Source organism: Rhinolophus sinicus, linkage group LG07, assembly GCF_036562045.2.
Source record: "Rhinolophus sinicus isolate RSC01 linkage group LG07, ASM3656204v1, whole genome shotgun sequence".
Taxonomy (NCBI): domain Eukaryota; kingdom Metazoa; phylum Chordata; class Mammalia; order Chiroptera; family Rhinolophidae; genus Rhinolophus; species Rhinolophus sinicus.
This window is the reverse complement of record NC_133757.1, coordinates 72423386-72449108: the sequence shown is the minus strand read 5'-3', so window position 1 is coordinate 72449108 and position 25723 is coordinate 72423386. Positions and strand designations below refer to the sequence as shown.

Genomic DNA, 25723 nt, shown 5'->3' with positions numbered 1-25723 from the left:
TTATAAATCCAATACGACCCCAATAAAAAATATCTACATGTATTTTATGGAGTGAGATGAGTTGGTATTATACAAGAATGGCCAGAAGGGCTGCGACTGAGGAGGCCCCCCCCCCCCCCCCCCCCCCCGCGGCGGCGCTCCCCGCTCTGGAGTCCCCGCTGTCCGCCTCTCCTCCTGGTCCCAGGGGTCCGAAGATGCCCGCTGTGTTGAAGGGGACGGGATGCCGGAGCGGTCTTCATCTCCGACATCCGCAACTGTGAGTGGCCGGGGCAGCGGACCTGGCCTGCGGGGAGCAGGGGTCCCGCGGCGGCAGGGGGTGCGCACCTGCAGGGCGGGTATCCCGGGCGTGGAGCGGGTTGTGGGAGGAGGGTCCGGGGATGCAGGGTTGGGGGCTCGGACAGGGGTGCGGTGTACGGGTCAGGGAGCGAGGTGAGGACCCGGCAGTGGGGGCAGGGTGCGGGGTCTGTAGCACCGCTGAGGGGGTCGGGCAACGGCGCCCCTCCCCAGCAAGTTGTCATCTCGAGCAATCTCCCTCTTTCTAGTAATGGAGCATTTAACCCAGCGTTTTCCAAAATAGTGTGGGTTTTCACTTTGGGAGTGGGAATGGCGAAATCCGTGTATTTCGGGGGAAACGGCCATGATTAAAATGACTCCTATAAAATCTTTACATTATTGATTACATTCCCCAAATTGACTTTCGTATCCCCGTGGCAATCAGAGGGGTAGTGGATGGGGGAAAGGGGCTGTCACTGTGTGAGGGATATAAATGATAAATGTCTAACTATTACATTGTTTTGTGCACCTGAAACTAATAAAAGAAAAGTTTAAAAAAATAAAATAAAATCCGAAATTCCTAAAAAATAAAACACGTATTAAAAAAATTTAACTATGTCATTTCAGAATTCCTATGTTTCTCTCTTTCAGTGTCAGAAACTTGAAAACCATAAGTTCAATAAAAGCAAAAATTCATTTGTCTTAAGAATTTTCATCAGTTTTTAAAATCTAGCTGGTAAGAACTTTATGACTGATTTCACTTTTAAAGAGAAAAATATATTTCTGATGCCGCTTTTCCCTAGATTGGAGAGGTTTATAAACTTTCTCCCACACCTACTTATTTAAAATTCTTTTTCATCTGATTCCAATAGGTTTTTAATTCAGATTTCTGGATTTTTCCCCCCTTAACCGTCAGTACAGTGTAGTGATTCAAACTATAAGTTTTGGAGTCAGACAGACCAGAGTTCGAATCCAAGTTCCTCTGCTTATGAGTTGCATTTCCTAATTTATCTGATCCACAGTTTCCTCCACTGTACAATGTATACCATTTTTGTGTACATTCAAAGAAATAAGATAATATGTGCAATGCATGTATTTGGTACATAGTAATATTAAAACACGTGTTATTATTTTATTTAAATAAATAAATAAATAAATGACTCCTAACTCCGCAGGGAATCCGGCAGTGGCGGGTGGGATGGCTGTGGGGAAACTGCTCTGCCTGCTGCCTCCCATCAGGGATACGCCGTGTCCCCTCAGAGTGAAAAAAGCCACACCCAAAGGTAGAAGAGGCCCGGAGGCCTCTGGGGGCAGTTTGGTCCAGTAAGTTTGGCTTTGGTGTATAGAAACTCCTGCTGGTTTTCGAGAATGTCCACTTTATTTAATTGAAAAATAAACACAAAGCCAAAAAAAAGAATGGCCAGAAAACCTATGAGGTGGGGACTAGTCTCACCAGACATTAAAACATACCACAAAGCCTCAAAAACAAACAAAAAAACAATGAGATGCTGGTGCATGAATAGATAAATAGACTAGTGGAACAGACTACAGGTCCAGAAATAGACCCAATACACATGGAACTTTACAATCTGATAATGATGGTATGTCAAATCACTGGACAGGTTGTGTGGGCAAGACCGTGGGAAGACAGGTGCTCTTGTGCATTGCTGTTGGGAATGCAAACTGGTACAGCTTTTCTGGAACTAAATTTGGAATATCTAATCAAGATACATAAGGATTTACCTCTTGACTCAGATATCTCAATTCTAGGACTGTACCTTAAAAACACACCTCCACAAATAGTGGAAACAACCTAAATATTGGGAACAACTTAAATGCCATACATAGGAGAGGGTTGAATAAACTATGGTTCATCCCACAGCTGTAAAAAAGAGAATGGGGAAGATCTCTATGAGCCAATTTGGAGAAATTTCTAGGATAAATTTAAGCAAAACACACAAAGTGTTACAGGGCATCTATGATGTCCTATCAAAAGTGTCAAAAGTCACAGAAGGTAAAGAAAGATGGATCTGTCACAGATTAGATGAAACTAAGGATCGTGACAATTAAAAGCAATGTGGGATACTGAAATGGTTCTTGGAACAGAAAAAAAGTTATTAGGGGAAAAACTAGTGAAATTTGAATAAAGTAGTTCAATAAATATCATTTCCTGCTTTAGATCATTGTGCTGTGGTCATGTCCTTGGTTAACCTTAGGGGAACTGGGGTGAAGGAAATAAGGAATTCACTGTGCTAATTTTGCAATTTTTCTTTAGGTCTAAAGCCATTTTAAAATAAAAAGTTTAAAAAAACAGATACATCCAAAAAAAATAGATACATACAAAATACTATTGTATGAGTCCACTCATAGGAGTTCCCTAGAGGAGTCAAATTAGCAGATAGAAAGTAGATGGTGGGGGTCAGGAGCTGGGGGAGATGGGGGGAATTAGTGTTTAATAGGGATAGAATTTCAGTTTGAAAAGATGAAAAAGTTCTGTGGATGGATGGTGGTGATGGTTGCACAACAATGTAAATATTTAATACCACTGAAAGATACACCTAAAAATGGTGAAAATGGTAAATTTTACCTTATATTTTGTCACAATAAAATAAAATGAATCCTAACTAATCTACCATTTTCTGCTTCATCTTCTGAATTGACACTACAACTCCATCAATAAAATATTTAGTTCCACCAATCAGATATTCAGGAGTGCTATTTTTCTCTGGGTATTCAAATTGACCTTAGAATTTGTGGAAACGAGAAAGGATTTTGGCTGGAGCAGATGGGAGTAGTGAAAAGTGGAACTGGAAAACCAAGTTGAGGCCAGATCATGGAAGATATCAAGTGTCAAGATGTTCCTGTGTTCATTTCTTCTCTTGGACAACACATTTCCATTGGGCAACTGCTATGTGACAACATTATTCTCTGTCCTAGGCATCCAGCAATGGACAAAACAGAGGTGATCCCTTTCCTTGTGAAGTTCTCAGGCAAACCAACAAACGAAAATACCAGTGCTTTAACCGTCAACAGCCCAGGATCCTGGGAACTCTATCTTCCTCTAAAGAAAAAACAAGCATCAAGCCAGCATCAGAATGAGAGTGGGAGGGTCACAAGGGGTCAGGACTTCTCTAAGCGCATTGAGACAGCCCTGACATTTTCCATCTTGTAACATTCTTGCATCTTTGCATGGCTATCGCCCCTACAAATCACAGTGTTTAAGGCATAGAAGGATGCCCTTGCCCACTTCCAAACTCCAAAATGAGTGTGGGTTACACCCTACCTTCACATGTCTCATTCAGTTCGAAGAAGTACCTCCTCCCAGACACGGACTGAAACCCATCTTTACAAGCACAGTGGGTGCTGTTGGAGCAGGTTGCATGTTCAGGGCATGGGAGACAGGAAGCTGCAGGGAACACAAGATCCTTTCATTCATTTGCTTATTCATTTATTTAAGAAATATTCATTGAGCACCTATGATGTACCAGATGCTGTGGTCAAAAGAATGCCCACTAGGGACCAGCTCTGTTGGCATCCTTTTTGCACCCATCCCACTACTGAACTCAGAAGCTCAAAGTGCCCACTCCATGTCCCACCTCTGCCATCAACACCACTTTTGCCTGACAGTAGAGCTTCTCTGTCAGGGTTTATGTAAGGGCTTTCTTTGGCCACCAGAGTCCTCTTTGCTCACCACGTGACAGATAAGCAATGCTTTCTCCCCCAAGTGACTGACAAGAGTTAGTGCATTAACAAACCCAGCTCTCTTATTATCAAAAAAAATCAGAGAATAACAAGTGTTGGTAGATGTGGTGAAATTGTAATCCCAGTACATTGCTGGTAGGAATGTAAAATGGTATCGCTGTTGTGAAAACAGTATGGCAATTTTAAAAATAAAAATTGGAATTACCATATGATCCAGCAATTCTGTTCATGAGTATATATCCAAAATAAATGAAAGCAGGATATTGAAGAGATATTTGTATACCTATGTTCATAGCAGCCTTATTCACAACAGCCAAAAGATGGAAGCCACCCAAGTGTCCATCAGTGGATGAATGGATACACAAAATGTGGTCCATCCAAACAATAGAATATTATTCAGCTTTTAAAAAAGAAAGAAACTCCAACACATGCTATAATATACATGAACCTTGAAGACATCATGATAAGTAAATAAGCTCATCACAAAAGGACGAATGTCACATGGTTGCACTCATATGAGGTCCCTAGAGTGGTCAAATTCATAGAGAGACAGAGAGTAGAATGATGGTTTTCAGGGGCTAGTGGGAGGGAGAATGGGAAATTATCATTTAATGGAGACAGGGTTTCAATTTTGCAAGAAGAAAAATGTTCTATGAATGGATGATGATGATGGTTACACGACAATGTGAATGTACTTAATAAACAGAATAACAAGTGTTGGTAGGATGTAGAGAAACTGTAATCCTTAAAAATGGTTAAGATCATACATTGTATTATGCATATTTTACCACAATTTCAAATAATAAATGGAAGAAAACTGCTTCCTTCCCCACTGGGGGCAATAGCTCCAAAGGGCATGCTTCTTACTGTGTCCAACAGTCCCCAGAATATCAAGTTCCAGCTGCCAACGTGTGACTTGCTGGATATTGGCTCCTTGCTTTCCCACTTTTGGCTGGTGCTTCCTGGGATCACCTCCCATATGAACGACTTGCTCTCAAGTCTTTGTCTCAGGGTCTGCTTCTGCGGGGGACCCAGCCCAAGACATGGAGCAAAAGCAACACTATCTCCAGGTGTGACTTGGGGACACAGGCTTTTGGGATAGGAAGGGAAGAGTCCAGTGTCTGCTAGCTGTGTGACCTTGAGCCAGCTACTTCTCTAGAGGGCCATTAGTCAAGTGGGGACCTTCTTTGCATAAAATGTTATGAGGAGTTAATGAGACAGAGTGTGCAATTTACTTAGCCACTAAGCCTGGTGCAATGCAAGAGCTAAATAAAAGGGGGTGACGATGGTGATGGTGGAGAAAGGGGAACAGTCCTTGAAAGCTCCAAGGAGTCGGCAGAAGGTGTCAGGGATGAATAGTCTCTCCCTTGCCATGGACTCTTTCCCTCCCCTGGAGGCAGGCTGCAGACCCCAATTTCCTTTCCCCGGGCCTTTGACAATCTTAGACTCACCTCCAGAATTCTTCGCTTCTGATCCTGACAGAGCCAGCAAGACACTGAGACCTGGAACAGAGAGAAAAGGGAACTTTGCTTGGCTAAAGCCTGGATGAGTTAGGGGCTTCGTCTCTCACCGATCAGTCATACACATGCTGACTTCACTGTAGACTCTTCCAGGTAGACTGTAACCATGAGGGTGACGACGGATGTCATATATTACTGAAGTATGAGAGGTACAGCTGATTGCAGCTGTAAGAGGGCCTATACCCAATTCTAATGCAATTCTAATGTGTGTGTGTGTGGGGGGGGGGGTTCCCATACCAATGAGCAATTCTTGAACATCAACTGATCTACGATTCAACTCAATCCTGACACTATCTGCCCAGAGACAGCATCAGATTCCACAGGTTAAGGGCCCTAGAGTGGAAGTTCCAACGATCTGCTCCTTGGGTTTGATTAATTTGCTAGAGTGGCTCACAGAACCCAAAGAAACATTTTACTTACTAGATCGCCAGTTCATTGCAAAAAGATACTACTCAGGAACAAGCAGGTGAAAGATGTGTGGGACCAGGTATGTGGGAAAAGGCACAGAGCTTCCATGCTTTCTCTGGGCACTACTCTCCCTGAATCTCCAGGTATTCACTAACCTGGAAGTTCTCTGAACCCCATCCATTCTTTTGGGTTTTTATGGAGGTTTCATTACATATGCATGATTGATTAACTAATTGGCCATTGATCGATTCAACCTCCAGCCCCTCTCTAGTCCCTGGAAATCAGGGGTGAAAGTGAAAGTTCCAAGTTGGTTGCCTCAAGGGTCAACCAGCCCCCATCCTTAGGTGAGTTCCAAAAGTCACCTCATTAATATAACAAAAGACAACTTTTTATGGCCTCATTACAGGAAATTCCAAGGATTTAGGAGCTCTGTGCCAGAAATTGACAAAGATTAAATATATATTTCTTATTATAAATCACAATATCACAAACTATATGTCCCAATTTCTGAAAATCCAGCAGCTCATAAAGCTTTTTCTTCAAGTCTAGCACCAAAAGGCCAAGTTTGCAACAGTCTAGCTAGACCAGTCCAGATCTCTAACCCCACACTGTTCGATACAAATATAATGCAAGCCAAATCGTTCCTTTAAAATTTTCCACTAAACACATATTTTTATTCTCATTTCCCCACTCGCTCTTATTCTTTGTCTGTTTCTGTTTTGTTTATGCATTTGTTTTGTTTTTTTTAGATTCCACATATAAGTGAAATCATATGGTACTTGTCTTTCTCTGTCTGACTTATTTCACTTAGTATAATACCTTCTGGGTCCATTCATTTTCAAAAGACAAAGAGAAACAGGTGAAATTAATTTTAGTAACACATTTTATTTAACTCACTATTGCCAAGATATTTCAACATGCAATCACTATAAAACAAATTATTCCTAAAGTATTTTACATTCTTTGCTGTGTGTAGTAAGTCTTTGAGATCCAGTGTGCATTTTGACTGGCCTCATTTTGAGTGCTCAGTACCTGCGCGTGGCTAGTGGCTGTGGTAGTGAACAGCACAGGCCTAAACTCTTAGTAACCAGTGCTTTCTCCGGAATAAGGGGAGATCTGAGTAGCATAGACCATAAGAATCCCAGGAGTCCAAGACTGTGACAAATTTGTAAGGATGTTTTCAGGATGATTCATTTTGAGGATGACCTAAAAACGTCCACCATAAGACTAGACAGAGCTTCATATCGAAGTCGTAGATGAACTCAGAAATGCAGACAACTTTGCCATAAATTTCCAAATATCATTCCGTCATGGTAGTTGGGCTGGAAATAATCAGGCACTGGAAAATGGATTTTCCCTAATCCCTTTCATTGCAAGTGGGCTGGGTTGGAACTCTTTGCTAAATTCTGGAGGTATCTGTTTCCGTGGCCAACATAAGCCCCCCGAAGGGTTTAAGTGGAACAAATAAAATCTAGGTAATTTGGATTTATATCATATGGAAGGGAAAGGAAAAAGGAACCGGCCCAATTGGATTATCACAGAACAAGACAAATCCCGCTGGACTAGATAAGGCGAACACTTGCTCTTCCTATCTCCTCTGTTCTATCTCATAGGTACTAACAAAAACATCATATTTAAGGATTCATAATCTTAGGCTGAATCACATGACACGGACACTTCTGTGAGTCAAAAACACTCAAACCTCAGCAATTTCCCTCTGAATGCTTTTTTTCACAAAAAAATGTTACTTGATTCCCAGTGAGCAAACTATAGCCTTTGGGGCAAATCCAGACCACTGTTTGTTTTTGTGCTAAGCATGGTTTTTATGGTTTTTAAATGGTTTTTAAAAATCAAGAAGAATATTTTACCATGAAATGAAAATTATATGAAATTCAAATTTCCATGTCTATTGTGGGGGCAGAGCCCCAGAAAGTAGTTTCCAGGCTCTCGGCCTCACATAGAAAGGTGTTGGCTCAGGTAGTAAATGGCCAACTGTGATTGCATGGCCATCAGCTGTGGCTAGTTGGCCGTCAGCTGTAACCAGTGAGCCATTGGCCACTAATATAACTGCTGTGGCTACGCTAGCAGAGAGAGAGAGAGGAAAGAGGAGAAGAATGGGGGCTAGCACGAAGATGGCGGCTGGGCTGGCAAGCGCGGGTGGCGGTTTGCGGACAGTGTGAATCCAGCCTCCAGTGAGAGTATAGTGCCGCCAGAGAGAATATAGTGGTATGACTCCCCTACCTATGGCTCCGTGGGTGTTCCTTTTTGGCCTCACCATATCCTGCGTTCTTGTATGGGGAGTGGGAGCAGAGACCCCGCAGGCCGCCCTGCACGACAAATGGCGCAGCGAGCAGGGTCTCCCGCATGACAAATGGCGCTGTGAGCAGGGTCTCCCGCATTACATCTATACATCAGGCTTTCTTGGAACACGGCGCTGTCCATCGGTTCACGTAAGGTCTGTGGCTGCTTTTGTAATGTAGAGTTGAGGAGTGAAGACAGAACCAAATGGCCCACAAAGCTGAGAATAGTAATTATCTGGCCCTTGGCAGAAAAACTCTGCTCACTCCTGACACAAGAGTATCGGACTTTACATGTTTACTTAGAAGATCTTCTTACAAACCTTCTAGGCTGTGTTTGACTCGTCTGATGGTATTTTATTACTTGGATGAGGCTAAAGCCCGGAAGAGAAGGGTGGCTAGGTCCAGGTCACTGGGACACATGTTAAGTTACTCTGAGCATCCGTGTAGCAAATGCCTGAAGTGTCCCCTTATCCTACCCCAGCGGGGATTCCTATGCATGCACATAACTTACTGTATCTCTCGGTAAAAGGGCATTTTTCTACAGCTTGTGGGGAGCAAGTCAGAAGTGTTTGGAAGTTATACTAGGCGTGGATGTCAAGCTGTGAGCCATGAGGTTAATTAGCCCAGACTCCTTGCCTTTCTTTCTTTCTTTTTTAAAACATTTTAAAAATTAGTTTCAGGTGCACAAAACAGTGTACTAGTTAGAATCCTTGCCTTCGAAGGCACATATCCTAAAGCTTCTTGGAGGGTCCACAGCAGGATTGAGTGTCAGTTACCCACAGCTGTAACCCCTCATTAACACGCTCTTCCTTCATTCTTCTCCCTTCCCTCCCTGACATCCCCCCCACTCCCCAACCCACCCCCACATCCCTTGTGCCTCCTGGGATCTGCCCCCAAAGAAAACATCTACACCCAAGTCTTTGTCTCAGTTCTCCTTTAGGGGAAAGTAACTAAGAGACTCTAGAGTTTCTGATATGACAGGCACACACAGTGATTTCTGGAGAAAGTGCTAAATTTTGGGAGGCAACCAAAGCTTGGATACAGGGCCTAGGGAGAAGAGTGGTGAATTCTTTGTTCCACTCACCAGAGAGCAGGAGCAGGCACCTGGTTTCCATAGCACTGAGATACCAGGAACAATCTGAGAAACGCTCTCCACCAGGATTCGGCAAGGGTTCCTGGAATGAATAAGCCCCGTGCAAATCAATTTCTGATGGTCACAGAGTTTAGAAGATGGGTGGCTAATATTTATCAAAGCCCTTTGATTTCTACCCATCCTTTGAAACAACAATTCCACTTCTGGGAAACTATCTCGAGGAGAAGATCCTTCAAGGATGCTCATAGTAGAGTAGCTTATAGGAAACACACTTACAACCCAACAAATGGGGAACACAAGATGCACCCAATGGACTATCCTGCTGGAATTTAAGATCCTGATCTATTGCAATCAGTAAGATCCACACTGTGGGAAATGGCAGACTATCCAAAAAGAAAAAACAAACAAAAAAACCCACCAAAACATGCATAGAGCACCTAGATTAAAAGAGACTTAGAAACATATCAAACAATTGCAGTACTTACTGGATCCCAAATCAAACAATTTTAATAGGTTATAGGTTGGACATGTGGTGACATTAAAGAGAGATTCTTCATTTTTTATAGATATAATTCACTCTTAGTTTCCTCACTCGTCAACTCAGATGTCTGCTCGAAAAGGAAGATATGGGTATGATACAAGGGCCATGTTTGAAGAGTCCTGATCTTTTGGAGATACGTACCCAAAATCTTGCAGGTGAAGTAACGTGATGTGTAGAATCGATGTCTAGATAATTGGGGAGGGGAGTGGTTTGAGGAGCAAGTGAGAGTAAAGATGAAACGAGATTGGCCAAGAGGTGGTCATTTCTAAAGCTGGGTGAAGGGTCTGTAGAGTTTGTGATGTTATTGTCTCTATATTTGGATATTTGAAAAGTTCCCTAATGAAAAGAGAGAGAAAACATTGTCTTAAAGGTGTACTGTTAAATAGATAGGTAACAGAGTGGAACACTTGGTCTTTCTCTGACTCATCTTATTCACGCCTGTTTTGTTCCCATTGGTCTTCATGCTACTAGCTTCTGTTTAGTCGGGCGTATTGTCATGCAGGGTGTCATGCGAGGTCTCTGGTCCCGCTCCCCACATAAGAACGTAGGATATGGTGAGGCCAAAAAGGAACACCAACGGAGCCATAGATAGGGGAGTCACACCACTATAGTCTCGCTGGTGGTGACACAGGAAGCAGGAGCCACACTATCCGCAACCCACTGTCCACTTGTCTCTGCCAACCAACCTCACTTGCTAGCTGCAATCCGCTGTGCTAACTGTAATCCGCTCTTGCAGGCTCAGCCACCATCTTCTTGCTAGCCCCCCTTTTGCTGCTAGTGTAGCCACGGCCGTTATATTAGTGGCCAATGGCTCACTGGTTACTGCTGACAGCCAACTAGCCACAGCTGATGGCCATCCAATCACAGTTGATGGCCATTTACTACCTGAGCCAGCACCTTTCCATGTGAGGCCGAGAGCCTGGAAACTGCACTCCTGGCTCTGTCCCACACATATAGACATGCAATTCATTACAGTAATTCTGCTTTCAGCTTGAGTATTACAGAAACAAATACTCCCATGGCCCCTTGCCTTGACAGGAAAGAAACCTGAACTCTGTACTTGGTAAAATGGATTTGAGGAAACACTAGGATTCCCATCTTCTTGGTTGGTGCCTTCTTGATCAATCAACCTCTACTGACACTTTGAGTTTTGGCCTTTTGAAGTGTCAGGGATATGGATTTTGGACCAGTCACAATTTGGCGAGCTTTAGCCAGGAGCTAGTGTCTGTGGGAGACCAACCCTGGTTGAGGTTCCCCTCTGTGAGTCCCAAGCAGCTGCCAATGCTATTTGTACTGGGCCCTTGGGAGGGATTCCCCCCCCCCATCCCTTCCCCCCTGCCCCCCTCCCTCGGCTCATGGCTTGTTTGGAATAAGGAAATGTTTTTGGATCTCAGTCTATCTTCGGTTTTGTCACTCTGGTGTGCACAGCTGGGAATCTTTCCTGTCTGGGCTTTCTCTCCCTGGGACAAAGCCATCTGCATTTTGGGGGCCTCCACCTGAGAGTAGGATTAGGATTGTTGGATTCTATCCATTTGTTTGTCTATATTTTTGTGTCTCTGAGAGTTGACTGGCTCGATTTAAAAGGGTGAGTGGCCCTGGTGTGCACAGCTGGGAGCTCCCTTCCCCTCGGTTTGGGCTTTTCCCTTGGAATGAGCCAATTGGTTCTGCATTTGCTTGGGGTACCCTGTGGGAGAGAGGAATAGTTGTAGAATTTGTACCTGATTTATGAACCGGTTCATTTGCATTTATGTGTTTGGTCATTTGAATTTGAAATTTGTAATTTGCCTAGTGTATTTGAGGCATGGTTAGGAAAGTACTCAGTTTATTGTCTCGTGAGTCATTTGCATGTCGATCTCAGGCCTCTTATTTCCCTATTGGTTTGGAAGTAATTAGTAAAATGGTGTTTCTGTGTACTTTGCTTAGAGGTAAGAAGTAAAATGGCATCTGAGGCTTCTCCTTCCCCTCCCGCATCTCCTTCCATTCCAGACATGTGGCAGCTGCCATCTTGTGCTCAGGCTTCATTCCAGTGCCATCTTCCTCCAGGAAAATCTGCCACTTTAAATTCAGGCAATCTGAAGCTGCTCTTTTTACTCTTTGAGCTTTCCAACTTTATTGTGTTCACTCACTTCTATTGTTTGTGTTTGTTGACAAGTCCACCTTAAGGGGCACCCTTGAAGGAGAGGATCTCAGGCCTCTCAGAGAAAATGGAATGTGTTCTTTGATTATAAATTAATTTTAAAACAGCTTTAAAGGAATTCTTACAGCATGCAAAGCTTTGGTCAGCTGAGCAAAATACCGCTGAATTTTGCAGTGTACCTGGGACATAAAAGCTAGTTTTAAATGAAAACTATGAGTCAACAAACAAGTATTGGCAAGGGTATAGAGAAAAGGGAACCCTCATGCACTGTTGGTAGGATTGCAAATTGGTTCAGCCACTGTGGAAAACAGTTTGGACATTCCTCAGAAAATTAAAAATGGAACTATCTTATGACCCAGCAATTCCAATTCTGGGTATTTATCTGAAGAAACCCAAAACACTAATTCGAAAAGATATATATGCATCTCTATGTTCACTGCAATGCTATTCACAATAGCCAAGATACGGAAACAACTGCATTGGCCATCAATAGACGACTGGATAAAGAAATTGTGGTACATATATACAATGGAATATTACTCTGCCATAACAATGAATTCTTACCATTCGTGACAACATGGAAGGATCTAGAGGGTATTATGCTAAGTGAAGTAAGTCAGACATAAAAAGACAAATACCATATTATTTCACTTATAGGTGGACTCTAAAGAACAAAATAAACAAAATACCAAAACAGAAACAGAATCCTAGATACAGAGAACAACCTGATGGTTGCGAGATGGGAGAGGCGTTGGGGGACTGGGTAAAAAAAATGAAGGGATTAAGAAGTACAAATTGGGGGGCGGCCAAAGGCTCAATTGGTTAGAGTGTGGGCTCTGAACAATAGGGTTTCTGGTTCGATTCCCACATGGGCCAGTGAGCTTCGCCCTCCACAACAGATTGAAAAAAAACAACGACTTGACTTGGAGCTAATGGGCCCTGGAGAAACATACTGTTCCCCAATATTCCCCAATAAAAAAATTAAAAAAAAAAAAAAAGCTACTCATCCTTTAAACAAAAAAAGAAGTACAAATTGGTAGTTACAAAATAGTCAGGGGGATGTAAAGTACAGCATAGGGAATATATTAATAATATTGTAATAACAATTTATAGTGCCAGGTGGGTATTAGACTAACGGGGGGATCACTGCATAAATTATATAAATGTCTAACCCCCATGTTGTACACCTGAAAACTAATATAAAATAATATTTAATGTCAACTGTGATTGAAAAAAATTAATTAAAAAAGAAAAAAATGTTAAACTCTTTCTTAACAATCCAAGAAAAATATATACATATATACATCTTGATACTTCATAATATTCATAATGTTGAGAGTGGATCGAAATGGAGGCATGAGGTAAGGCTCTGTAAATCTCCCCTGGAATTTACAACTAATCAAACAACTATAACTCCACAAAAGACTCCCTGTACAGCAGACAGGCAAGATGACCATCAACAGGGACAATTTGTGGCAACCAAAACATAAAAAGGGAGAGAGTAAAGGCCTGAACCGGAATATAGGAATGGAGAAAGTAAGTGTGCTGAAGAAAATGGAATACTCTAAATATCAAACTTTCTTTTACATAAACTTAAGGGTAACCACTCAAAAAAAAATCCAGAACTGAAATATATACTGTAATAAAAGAAGAAACAGAGGGAAACATCATAGAATACCACCACACAGAAATAATAGACAACAACAAAAAGGCAAAGAAACAATGGAGACACAGCCTTACCAGAAAACTAAAGATAGAATGACAGGAAATCCTCACATATCAATAATCACCCTAAATGTAAATGGACTGAACTCACCAATAAAAAGGCACAGAGTAGCAGATTGGATCAAAAAACTAAACCCAACCATATGCTGTCTCCAAGAGACACATCTCAGCTACAAGGACAAGCATAGACTCAAAGTGAAAGGGTGGAAATTGACACTCCAAGCAAATGGTACCCAGAGAAAATCAGGTGTAGCCATAATGATATCAGATGAAACAGACTTCAGGGTGAAAAAGATAACAAGAGACAAAGATGGACATTTCATAACGGTAAACAGGACTATACAACAAGAATACATAACAGTCATCAATATTTATGCCCCCAATCAGAGAGCACCGAAATACACCAAGCAACTACTAACAGAACTAAAGGGAGAAATTGACCAAAACACAATTATACTAGGGGACTTAAATACATCATTGACAGCTATGGATAGATCATACAAACAGAAAATAAACAACAAATAGCAGCCCTAAATGACACATTAGATGAAATGGACATAATTGACATATATAGAGCACTTCATCCAAAAACATCAGACTATACATTCTTTTCTAGTGTACATGGAACATTCTCAAGGATAGACCATATATTGGGACATAACATCAGCCTCAGCAAATTTAAGAAGATTGAAATCAAACCAAGCATATTCTCTGATCACAAAGCTTTGAAATTGGATATCAGCTGCAAAGAGGCAGCAGGAAAAACAGCAATACATAGAGATTAAACGACATACTTTTAAAGAATGACCGGGTAAAGGAAGAAATTAGAGGAGAGATCAAAAGACACTTAGAAACAAATGACAATGAAAATACATCCTACCGAAATTTTTAGGATGCAGGGAGAGCAGTTTTAAGAGGGAAATTTATCTCATTTCAGGCCTATCTCAAGAAACAAGAAACATCACGAATAAATAACCTCATGTTACACCTTAAAGAACTAGAAAAAGAAGAAGAAGTGAAACCCAAGGTCAGCAGAAGAAAGGAAATAACAAAAATCAGAGCAGAACTAAATGAAATAGAGAACAAAAAGACAATAGAAAACGTTAATGTGACAAAGAGCTGGTTCTTTGAAAAGATTAACAAAATTGACAAACCCTTGGCTAGACTCACTAAGATAAAAAGAGAGAAGACACTAATTAACAAAATCAGAAATGAAAAAGGGGAAGTTATCACGGACACCACAGAAATACAAAGGATCATCCAAGAATACTATGAAGGACTATATGCCACCAAATTCAATAACCTAGAAGAAATGGACAAGTTCTTAGAAACATATAGCCTTCCAAGGCTGAACCATGAAGAACTGGAAAATCTAAACAGACCGATCACCAGTAAGGAAATTGAATCAGTCATCCAAAACCTTCCCAAAAGCAAAAGTCCGGGACCAGATGGCTTCACTAGTGAATTCTACCAAACCTTCAAAGAGGATCTAATACCAATCCTGCTCAAACTCTTCCGAAAAATTGAAGAAGACACAGTACTCCCTAACTCATTTTATGAGGCCAACATTACCCTGATACCAAAACCTGGTAAGGACAACACAAAAAAAAACTACAGACCAATATCTCTGATGAATACAGATGCAAAAATCCTAAACAAAATTCTAGCAAATCGAATACAACAATGCATTAAAAAGATTATTCATCACGACCAAGTGGGGTTCATCCCCGGGGCACAAGGATGGTTCAACATCCGCAAATCCATCAATGTGATACATCACATAAACAAAAGAAAGGACAAAAATCATAGGATTATATCAATTGATGCAGAAAATCATTTGACAAGATACAACATCCATTTATGATTAAAACTCTTAATAAAATAGGTATAGAAGGAAAATACCTTAACATAATAAAGGACATTTATGACAAACCTAATCTCATAATTAACGAAGAAAAACTGAATCCCTTTGCTCTACGTTCAAAAACACGACAGGGCTGTCCCCTATCACCTCTGCTTTTCAACATAGTGTTGGAAGTCCTCGCCAGAGCAATCAGGCAATAGAAAGAAATAAAAGGCATCCAAATTGGGAGTGAAGAAGTTAAATTATCACTCTTTGCAGATGACATGATGCTATATATAGAAAACCCTAAAGACTCCACCAAAAAGCTATTAGAAACAATCAACGAATACAGTAAAGTTGCTGGCTACAAAATCAACGTACAAAAGTCCATTGCTTTCCTATATACTAACAATGAAATCTCAGAAAAAGAAATACAAAAACAATTCCTTTTGCAATTGCAGCAAAAAGAATAAAATACCTAGGAATAAACTTAACCAAGGATGTGAAAGACCTATATGCTGAAAACTATAAGACATTTTTGAAAGAAATTGAAGAAGACACAAAGAAATGGAAAGACATTCCGTGCTCATGGATTGGAAGAATCAACATAGTTAAAATGGCCATATTACCCAAAGCAATATACAGATTTAATGCAATCCCCATCAAAATCCCAATGGCATTTTTAAAAGAAATAGAACAAAAAATCATCAGATTTGTTTGGAACCACAAAAGACCCTGAATAGTCAAAGCAATCTTAAGAAAAAAGAACAATACTAGAGGTATCACACTCCTTGACTTTAGCTTGTACTACAAGGCTACAATAATCAAAACAGCATGGTATTGGCAAAACAAACAAACAAACAAAAAAACACACCAGACACATAGACCAATGGAATAGAATTGAGAACCCAGAAATAAAACCACATAAATATGGACAGATAATTTTTGACAAAGAAGCAAAAACATACAATGGAGAAAAGACACCCTCTTCAATAAATTGTTTCGGGAGAATTGGATAGCCACGTGCAAAAGAATGAAACTGGACTGCTATCTGTCACCATGTACCAAAATTAATTCAAAATGGATCAAAGACTTAAGCATAAGACCTGACACAATAAACTGCATAGAAGAAAACATAGGTACTAAACTTATGGACCTTGGGTTCAAAGAGCATTTTATGAATTTGACTCCAAAGGCAATGGAAGTAAAAGCTAAAATAAACATATGGGACTATATAAAACTTAAAAGCTTCTGCACAGCAAAAGAAACCATTGATAAAATAAAGAGGCAACCAACTGAATGGGAGAAGATTTTTGCAAACAGTGCCTCTGATAAGGGGCTAATATCCCAAATATACAAGGAACTCATGCAACTCAACAACAAAAAAACAAACAACCCAATTGAAAATGGGCAGATGACCTGAAGAGACATTTCTCCAAAGAGGACATACAAATGGCAAATAGACATTTGAAAACATTCTCAACATCACTAATCATCAGAGAAATGCAAATCAAAACCACAATGAGATATCACCTCACCCCAGTCAGAATGGCTATCATCAACAAGACAAATAGTAACAAGTGTTGGAGAGGCTGTGGAGAAAAAGGAACCCTCATACACTGTTGGTGGGAATGCATACTGGTGTGGTGTTATGGAAGGCAGTGTGGAGGTTACTCAAAAAATTACGAATAGAATTACCATATGACCCAGCAATCCCTCTCCTGAGTATCTACCCAAAAAATCTGAAAACATTTATACATAAAGACAAGTGTGCTCCAATGTTCATTGCAGCTTTATTTGCAGTTGCCAAGACATAGAAACAACCAAAATGTCCTTCGATAGATGAATGGATAAAGAAGTTGTGGTATATATACACAATGGAATACTATTCGGCGGTAAGAAAAGACGATATAGGAACATTTGTGACAACATGGATGGATCTTGAAAGTATGATGCTAAGCGAAATAAGTCAGACAGAAAAAGCAGAAAACCATATGATTTCACTGATATGTGGTATATAAACCAAAAACAACAAAAGAACAAGACAAACAAATGAGAAACAAAAACTCATAGACATAGAAAATAATTTAGTGGTTACCAGAGGGCAAGGGGGGTGGGGGGTGGGAGATGAAGGTAAGGGGGATCAAATTATGGTGATGGAAGGAGAACTGACTCTGGGTGGTGAACACACAATGGGATTTATAGATGATGTAATACAGAATAGTACACCTGAAATCTATGTAATTTTACTAACAATTGTCATCCCAATAAATTTTAAAAAATATATTCATAATGTTGATAATATTTTGTACATTTCTTTTATGTACTAATTTTTCTCAGTGATGTAAGACAGAAATACAAATCAAATGAAGTGAGTAAGGCAAAGAATAGTAGAAAGCACATTTTTTACTGCTGTCTCCTAAAATTTTCTTTTCAGAAATGTCCCAAAGCATGTAATTATGGTTGTTTCTCTAATGATATATTGTGAAAATCTAAATTTTACAAATGTTTTTAGAGTAAAAAATAAATGAAAGAAGGAAAGAAAGCTGAGATTTCTGTCTATGTTTATCTGTATGTTTATGTATATATATGTGTGTGTGTGTATATGTGTATATATATATATATATATATATATATATATATATATATATATATATATGTATATATATGGCATATTTCTACAGCCAAATGGCATTGCTAATTTTTAATATTAAATTGACTTAAACAAACAAACACTGATATAAGAATTCTCAAAAATACAACAGAAACTAACTCAAATGCTTTTCAGAATCATGTAATCTGGGAAAATGTTTTATATTAAAGCTGTTTTGAGTTTGATTTGGTTAGGTTGGCATATCTTTAGAATCATCAGCATTAAATAATACTCTTATTCTACCTGGGTTTATTGGTCAAATAAGTTCATGTTATCTGTGTTGCAAAATCTATCAGAAAGAAAAATAACTTGGTGTGATAAAATTTTCATAAGTAATCGAAACTTAATTATTAGGAGCAAATGAATTAAATACGTGTAAATAGGATAAAAAGTTTCTTTCAGGTTTAAAATGGTTTTCTAAATCTCTTTGGTAATTTGGAACTTTAAAGTTTTGTTAGCTAAATTAAATGATGGATATTCATTGAATAAGTCATTACCAAATAAGAATCCTGAGAAATAAAGTTTTATGTGTGGTCTAACTTAAGATCAAATTAAATTTAATCAAGTAAATGAATTTAAATATCAAAAGTAGCTAATGCAAAATTAGCATTTGGTTTTCTTTCTCTGCTAAAAAGAACAAAGTTTCTAGGACTATTGTTCTGCAACTGATACCTATTAAAAAGTTTTCTACCTAGAAAGCAAAGATTCTGTGCTTTATCAAAATAATTTCTCTTTTTTATGTTGTCTTAATTAGGTCCTTGATTACTTAGAAGACCTAATATTCCCAATAATCAGAACAAATTTTTTGTGTAAATTTCTATATTTTGTGTTTGAAGTTTTCTGTTGTCACTTTTGTTAAATGAATAACTAAGTTTGGAATATTGTCTGAACCTTTTGATATATTTTGACAAATTTCCCAAAATTTAAATTATAAATAGAGTCTTGATCTAGGAATAACTGAGATATTTCAGAAGGGCCCCTGGAACACCTCAAAAGATTTGTTTTCCCTTCTTACGAAAGAGAAACATTAAACTAATTAGGCTTGTTTTGATGTGTTGAAATTACATGGGAAGCTTTGTCAAATAAAGAAATACTTATACAGTATTTGTATGCATATATTCTCATTACTAAAGTGAATGTTCTAGAGATTATATAAAAATCTCCAAGAGTGTACAAAGTTCTGATATAATTTCATTCATAATTCTAATTGTTATCTTAAAATGTTGTTACAGAAAAGCAAATTTCTTTGTCAACTGCATTATAATGAGATCTGTAAATTTTTTTGTCATTTACAAACAGTCATTGTTTTACTCTGATGCTTTTACAAATATGTTTCATATTAAGATTCCATGGAGAAGACTCTGGCTTATTCTAAAATACAGGTTTTTGAGAATAAATTGTCAGATTATACCTTTAAACCTGATAAAAATTTATAGAACTCTAAGGAACAACTGGATTCATAAAATGCTGGCAGGTGATCAAGATAAACAAGAATTGATTGTGTGGGACTGAATTAACTGAGGATAATTATAATTTTTATAATTTTTTTGTTTGAAACATTGTTGATTTTTTTATCTTTCTGTTTTCCAGATATAAGGAAACTTGTGTGTTTTTTAGAGAAATTCGGTAAATTATATACTTTCGTAAGTAGATCCCTCCAGAATTTGTAAACTCTTAATGAATATTATTATTTTCATGGCAATATGGTTGTTTGCATGGATTCAGGAAGAATCTGTTCTCTTTCTAACAGGACAATTGGAAACTCCTGGGGTAAGGCTTTGACTGGAATATCATGTTTGAGAGACGTGCACAGACTCTGCATGTCACCAGAAAGCTTTAAGGAATGAAGATTGACTCTGGAAGCCAATAAAAGCCTCTTGGAAAAACAGCCTGGTAACCTGCTTATAAGGCCCACAGCAGTCTTTCCAGGTAAGGAACAAAGGTTGCTTTCCTGGGAGATGCAAAGAAAGAACCTCAAGATGTTCTCAAGGACCTGAGGGACTCACCCAATTCTATACCGTGTTTCCCCAAAAATAAGACCTCAAGCCTTAGCATGAGTTTTCAGGATGACATCCCCTGACAATAAGCCCTAATACGTTCTTTGGAGGAAAAATAATATAAGACCCGGTCTTATTTTCCGGGAAACACAGTAGGTATTGCAGGCAAGGTCTGATGGCAGTGACGTAGCTTGGCTTCTTCACTTGAGATGCTAATTGAAGTTCAATCTGGAGATTCCTAATGAAAGCCCAGTAAAGCAGATTTTTAAAAGCCTATGTGACCAATTGTTATTCTTATTGTATTTATACAAATAATCAAACCAAATTTATTGAAACTAGATTTATGCAGAAAATTAGTCTTAATTGGGCAATCTTTGATAAAGATGAGGGTGATTTTAGAGAAAAAATGTGTTTCATTAGAAGCTATATTACACACTTGTGGATATTAGATTCTAGTTCAGCTAATTGTCTTTAAAGTTATTTTTCACCTGTAAACTGGACTGGATCCTGAATTTTTCTAGTTTTCTTAAATATTTGACTACAACCTTCCAAACTAACATTTTATTTTTCTCCCATCCTTTGACTTGAATTATTAAGAACAAAACTGGTTTGTTTATTTGTTGTTGTTTTTCTGAGCCTTGCAATTACAAACTGCAGCCAGACAACATGGTATAAACTTGAGAGAAATCATCACAACTGCTCATGCTTAAACAATCTCAGTGACTGATGCTGTATAAGCCATGCAGAGAGTTTACCTGAGAACCTGATGACATCATCAGAGATATTCAAACCAGGAGAATCTATCAGATTGTCACTGCCTACTTTCATTCCAGCAAAGGTGAAATTTTCAGTCTTTCACCTAGAAATTGTCTTTCTTGACTGACAGCCTTACAGACTCAGACAACTGGTTTGTAACTGTCTCTGATCATGAACTTTTATTTTTCTTTTGTTTTCATAAATCTTACCAAATGCTGGTGTTACGGAATTTAACCTGTAGTCAGCCATTTGGCACATTCTACAGCTCAAGCTCTAAGACTCCAACAGACCACTAAACAATAGGATCACTTTAGATTACTTGTTTGTTGAACAAGGAAGTGTTTGCACAGTGGCCGACTCATCATGGTTTGGGTCTTGGGGGACATAATAACAAAAGTTACTCTTTATTTTTTGTCTCATGCTAGCATACAAGTACCCTGGCCTGCTGCTTCTTCTACCGTTGCTGTGGTCTCTTCTTGTAAATTGAACACCCAGAACTCACCCTCTATGGCTTAGGGACCATCATGGAAGAGGTGGGTATGTGAGATTAAAAGCCAGACAAGAGGGGTACAACAGGCAGACCAATCTGACTCCATCTTAAAAGCTAATTCTTCTTGTTAATTGAACCTGGACCAGGTTGCCATATTTCCCTCAAGATTCAGGAATAAACAAACAAACAAACAAACAAACAAAAGATAATTATAACAGAGTGGAATGTTTGGTCTCTCTCTGAGTCCATCTTGTACAAGTCTGCATTGTACCCACGGCAGTCAGGCTAATAGCTTCTGTTTAGTCCGGCAAGACAGGCAAATCATTATAGGAATTCTGCTTTTGGCTCGAGTTTTACAAAAACAACCCTTCCCATGTCCCCTTCCCTTGACAGAAAAGAAGCCTGAACTTTGTACTTGGTAAGATGGATTTAAGGAATCATTTGGCCTCCTCCCATCTTCTCAGCTGGTGCCTTCTCGATCAATAAACATTTTCTTATTCCAAACTCGAACGTTTTGAGTTTTTGCCTTTTGAAGCCTCGGGCACATGGAATTTGTAGCAGATACATGGATACCAGTAACAGATAGATAGACACCAAAGCACAGAAATATGTATGCTAACATTTGTGTGACATAAGGGAGGTAGAAAGGAAAATGTGAGCATATTATACACAGTTAGAAATGTCTACACACATATTTATAATATTAGTGCAACATAGGGGGCAAACTATCTCCTCTATTTTACACAAATCTTAGCTATCCTCTATACCATTACATATGTGTGTGTACCTAGACATACATGCCTATGTACAAACATATACGTGCACCAAATGCATGTATATGTGTATTACAAGTTTGCATTTGCAGAAAATATTCCTGGAAGACGCCTATGAAATTCATAACACTTGCCTTTGAAAACTGAGTGGCTGGAAGAAAAAATCTCCAGGAGCAAGACTTCTCACATTTCACCCTTACAAAATTTGAATTTTGACCCAAGTGAAGGTATTTCATATGAAAAAAAAATCACTTCTTTTTTCCCCCAATAACCTAACATTTGTTGAAATAGAAGACTTGCGCAAAAACGTTTATTTACTCCTAATGATCTAAATTGGACTACTTCCATTACATCCATCTTGGTTAGAAGTTGTTCAACAGGAGAAAATAATGGAAGTACTAGACATCGCTACAAATGAGCCTTCAAAGACTTTAAAACACAATGTAGTACATTGATAGGGAATATAGTCATTGATATTATAACTACATACAGTGTCTGATGGGTAATAGATTTATTAGGGTGATCACTTTGCACCCTAGTTAAGCAACCCAAAAAGTGATGATAAAGGTGCTGAGGAGGAAGATATATCAAAAGAGTTGGAAGAAATCATTTTTATAAAATGCCAGCAAAAAGAAAGGCAGTATTTAAATATGTGTAATGCAAATAAATTATAAATATAATATTATTAAATTATAAATAAAATAATGTTGTAGGAGGCTATTAAAATAACATAGAAAGCAATTGTGATATAGCATTAGGATAAAAGCAGGTAATAGAGCAAAATATAGAATATCACATTTAAAGGAATTATAAATGTTAATAAGAGAATGGCATTGTGGGTGATTTTAAATTTCTTTAACTGTAATTCTAAATTTTACATATTACTTTAACAATAAGAAAATAATAATAATGAGATATTTTAATAGAAGAGGTGAAAAATTTGGTTCCACTTGGCAGCTCTATCCTGCTTTATATGTCCATTCTGCTTTGTCTTTGAGTTTGGAACCCTCTAGGCACAGCCTGTGGAGCAATTCTCTCTCAGTGCCTCATCCATAATTAGGTGCTGGCCATAGGCGGTTAGATGACATCGTAACCCAGTGCCCAAGACAACCTGAGTTTGAATTGTAAATCTGCAGTGACTAATTCAGTGACTCTGAGGTGATGACATTGCTTCTGAGCCTCACTTTTCTCATCTGCAAAATGGAGCTAAGAAAAAGTATGTACTTCATAGAATGGTTGTAGTGATGCAGTCCATAGCATGTGGCACCTGCCTGGCCCATGGAAAGTGCTAAATAAAGTGAACTGTGATAAGATCAGGATGTAATGATGGTGGTGATGCTGGTGGTTGGTGATGGTCATACTGATAATGGTGATGAAGGTGATGATGGTGGGGATGGTGATGGTGGAAGCGGTGACTGTATATGAAAAGAGGGCTCTGTAATAAATCTAACCAAAATAACCTCACAGGGTGATCTGATCATAAATTCCTAACTCAGTAAGTCATGGTGGATAGTCATGCCCCAGGTCTATAAAAGGTTTATCTTTGCCGTAAGCAAGCCCTGTCCATTGTTTTCGTGCCTCTAGGTTAACACACCTTAGAAATGCTTCTTTTTTAGAATAACCACCCTCAAGAAAGCACATAGTCTTGTTAACTATCCTGTAGTCCAATCATAGAGATTACCCTGCCTTGCTTTCTCCCACTTTCATGTCATCTTCCTTATGTTCTCTCCTTAATTCCAAATGTATAAAAGAAACTGCAAACTGTCATTCTGGGAAGGATTTTTCTCATTCTGTTGAGATCTTGCTTCCAGGTGTGTCCTCTGTTTGGCCCAAATCAACTCTTAAACGTTCTCTACAGGTTTGGACGTTCTTATGATGATAGGGTGATAATACGATGATGGCACTGATGATTGAAAACGGAGTATGTGGTAGTAGTAGTGACAGTGGACGGAGTGGTTTTGCTGATGATAGTGATGGTGGTGACGATGGTGGATGTGATAGTAATGGTGATGGCGGTGCTGCCCACGGTGGTGGTGGTGGTGGTAGCAACAACGGTAGTCATGGAGATCTCTCACTCCCCTTCCAGGACTCCAGCTTTAACCATGACTTTGCACGCTCGGGACTGATCCATTTCCCAGTGATGAGAATAAACATGGCCCTGTGAAGCCTCCACAGGAACGAAGTAGTGTTATGAGAAGGCCCATCCCAGAAAAACCTCTTATTCTTGATGACCCTGAACAGGTTAGTCACATTATACAATGACATCTAGTACACAAATCAAATTTTGCTGCAGACACTTCTCTTAGTTCCTCCATTACAACTTCCTAAAAACATTTATGAAACTTCTAGGACAGGTCAGAGCTTACTAAGAGCTTTCACGCTATCATCTCACTGAAAGCTCACAACGAAGCTGTGACAAAGACCTTATCATGATTTCCCACTTCTCAGATGAAGAAACTGAGATTCTATCATTTGTTCAACGTAAGGCTACTACAAAAACGCAAAACTAAACTTGGACAAAGTTGGGCTGAATCCAAAGCCATTGTTTAACCTCCACACCAAGATCCCAAACCCTAATGGCTCCTAAGAGCTAAACATGGAATATAAATAAGTGAGGCCATTTTGGGGGAGCAGTGGGGACTGTCGAGAACTGGATACCATGGGCTCTACCTAAAGACATTCAAATCCACTTTTTCCTTAAATACAGAACCAGCTTGCAACGTCTGCCGTAGACAATACCTCTTGACTGAAAAATCAAATTCTGTCTAATCTTCAAGGACTTGTACTTGGTCACTTCCTAGATGTCTTCGCTTCTCTCAACATTTGTGTCCCTTTTTGATTCATTTTTCTCTTTCCTTCCCAAAAGCATACTCTAAAATAGACTGTGGAAACTCCTAGCATAAAGAAACCCTGTCTAGATGAGGACAATTCTTTTTCGAGGCCTCAATTGAAACCAGTTTAGCTAGAGTGAGTATTTTACATGAAAGAGGTGATAATGTTTTCAGAAGAGCAGAGCCCTCTAGTAATGCTGATTTGTGCATTTTTTGGAGTGGTGGTGGCTAACCATTTTACTGAGGTACGATTGGCATGTAAAAAGCTGTACATATTTAATGTATACAACTTGATGAGTTTGGAGATAAGCATACGCCTGTGAAGCTGTCACCACCATTAAGGCCATAAACATATCCATTACCTCTCAAAGGTTCCTCTTTATGGTGTGTGTGTGTGTGTGTGTGTGTGTGTGTGTGTGTGTGTGTGTGCACATGTGCACACATGCACACATAAGAACACATAAGATCTACTGTTTTAGCAAATTTTAAGTACACAATACAGTATTGTTGGCTATGGACATTATGCTATATAGTAGCTCTCCAGAACTTTTCCATCTTGCATAATTGAAACTTTATACCTTTGTCCATCACCTCCTGTTTTCCCCTCCCCCCAGTCCCTGGCACTCACCATTCTACTCTCTGTTTCTATGAGTTTGACTACGGTAGCTTCTACATGTAAGT

At 39.2% G+C, this 25723-nt stretch overlaps 1 protein-coding gene and 1 long non-coding RNA gene across 4 annotated transcripts in view; one reads left to right on the top strand and one right to left on the bottom strand.

Annotated features, from left to right (window-relative positions):
* The window catches only part of LOC109434058 (adhesion G protein-coupled receptor E4), a 49320-nt gene that overhangs the window by 22660 nt on the left and 937 nt on the right, over positions 1–25723 (bottom strand). For both annotated transcript variants that reach the window (XM_019710742.2, XM_019710740.2), the window contains exons 2-4: positions 9288–9378; positions 5427–5477; positions 3557–3679 (exon numbers count right to left, since the gene is read on the bottom strand). In XM_019710742.2, the coding sequence (XP_019566301.2) occupies positions 3557–3679; positions 5427–5477; positions 9288–9318 (205 nt within the window). In that variant the 5' untranslated portion in view covers positions 9319–9378. The remainder of the gene's footprint in view (positions 1–3556; positions 3680–5426; positions 5478–9287; positions 9379–25723) is intronic.
* Positions 133–25457, top strand: LOC141572681 (uncharacterized). 2 transcript variants are annotated; one of them, XR_012498036.1, is made up of 6 exons: positions 133–256; positions 19786–19838; positions 19946–20124; positions 21374–21481; positions 24298–24452; positions 24919–25457. It is a non-coding gene; the product is annotated as an uncharacterized LOC141572681 (long non-coding RNA). The 2 variants fall into 2 exon arrangements; XR_012498037.1 differs by lacking the exons at positions 24298–24452; positions 24919–25457 and adding an exon at positions 21832–22943.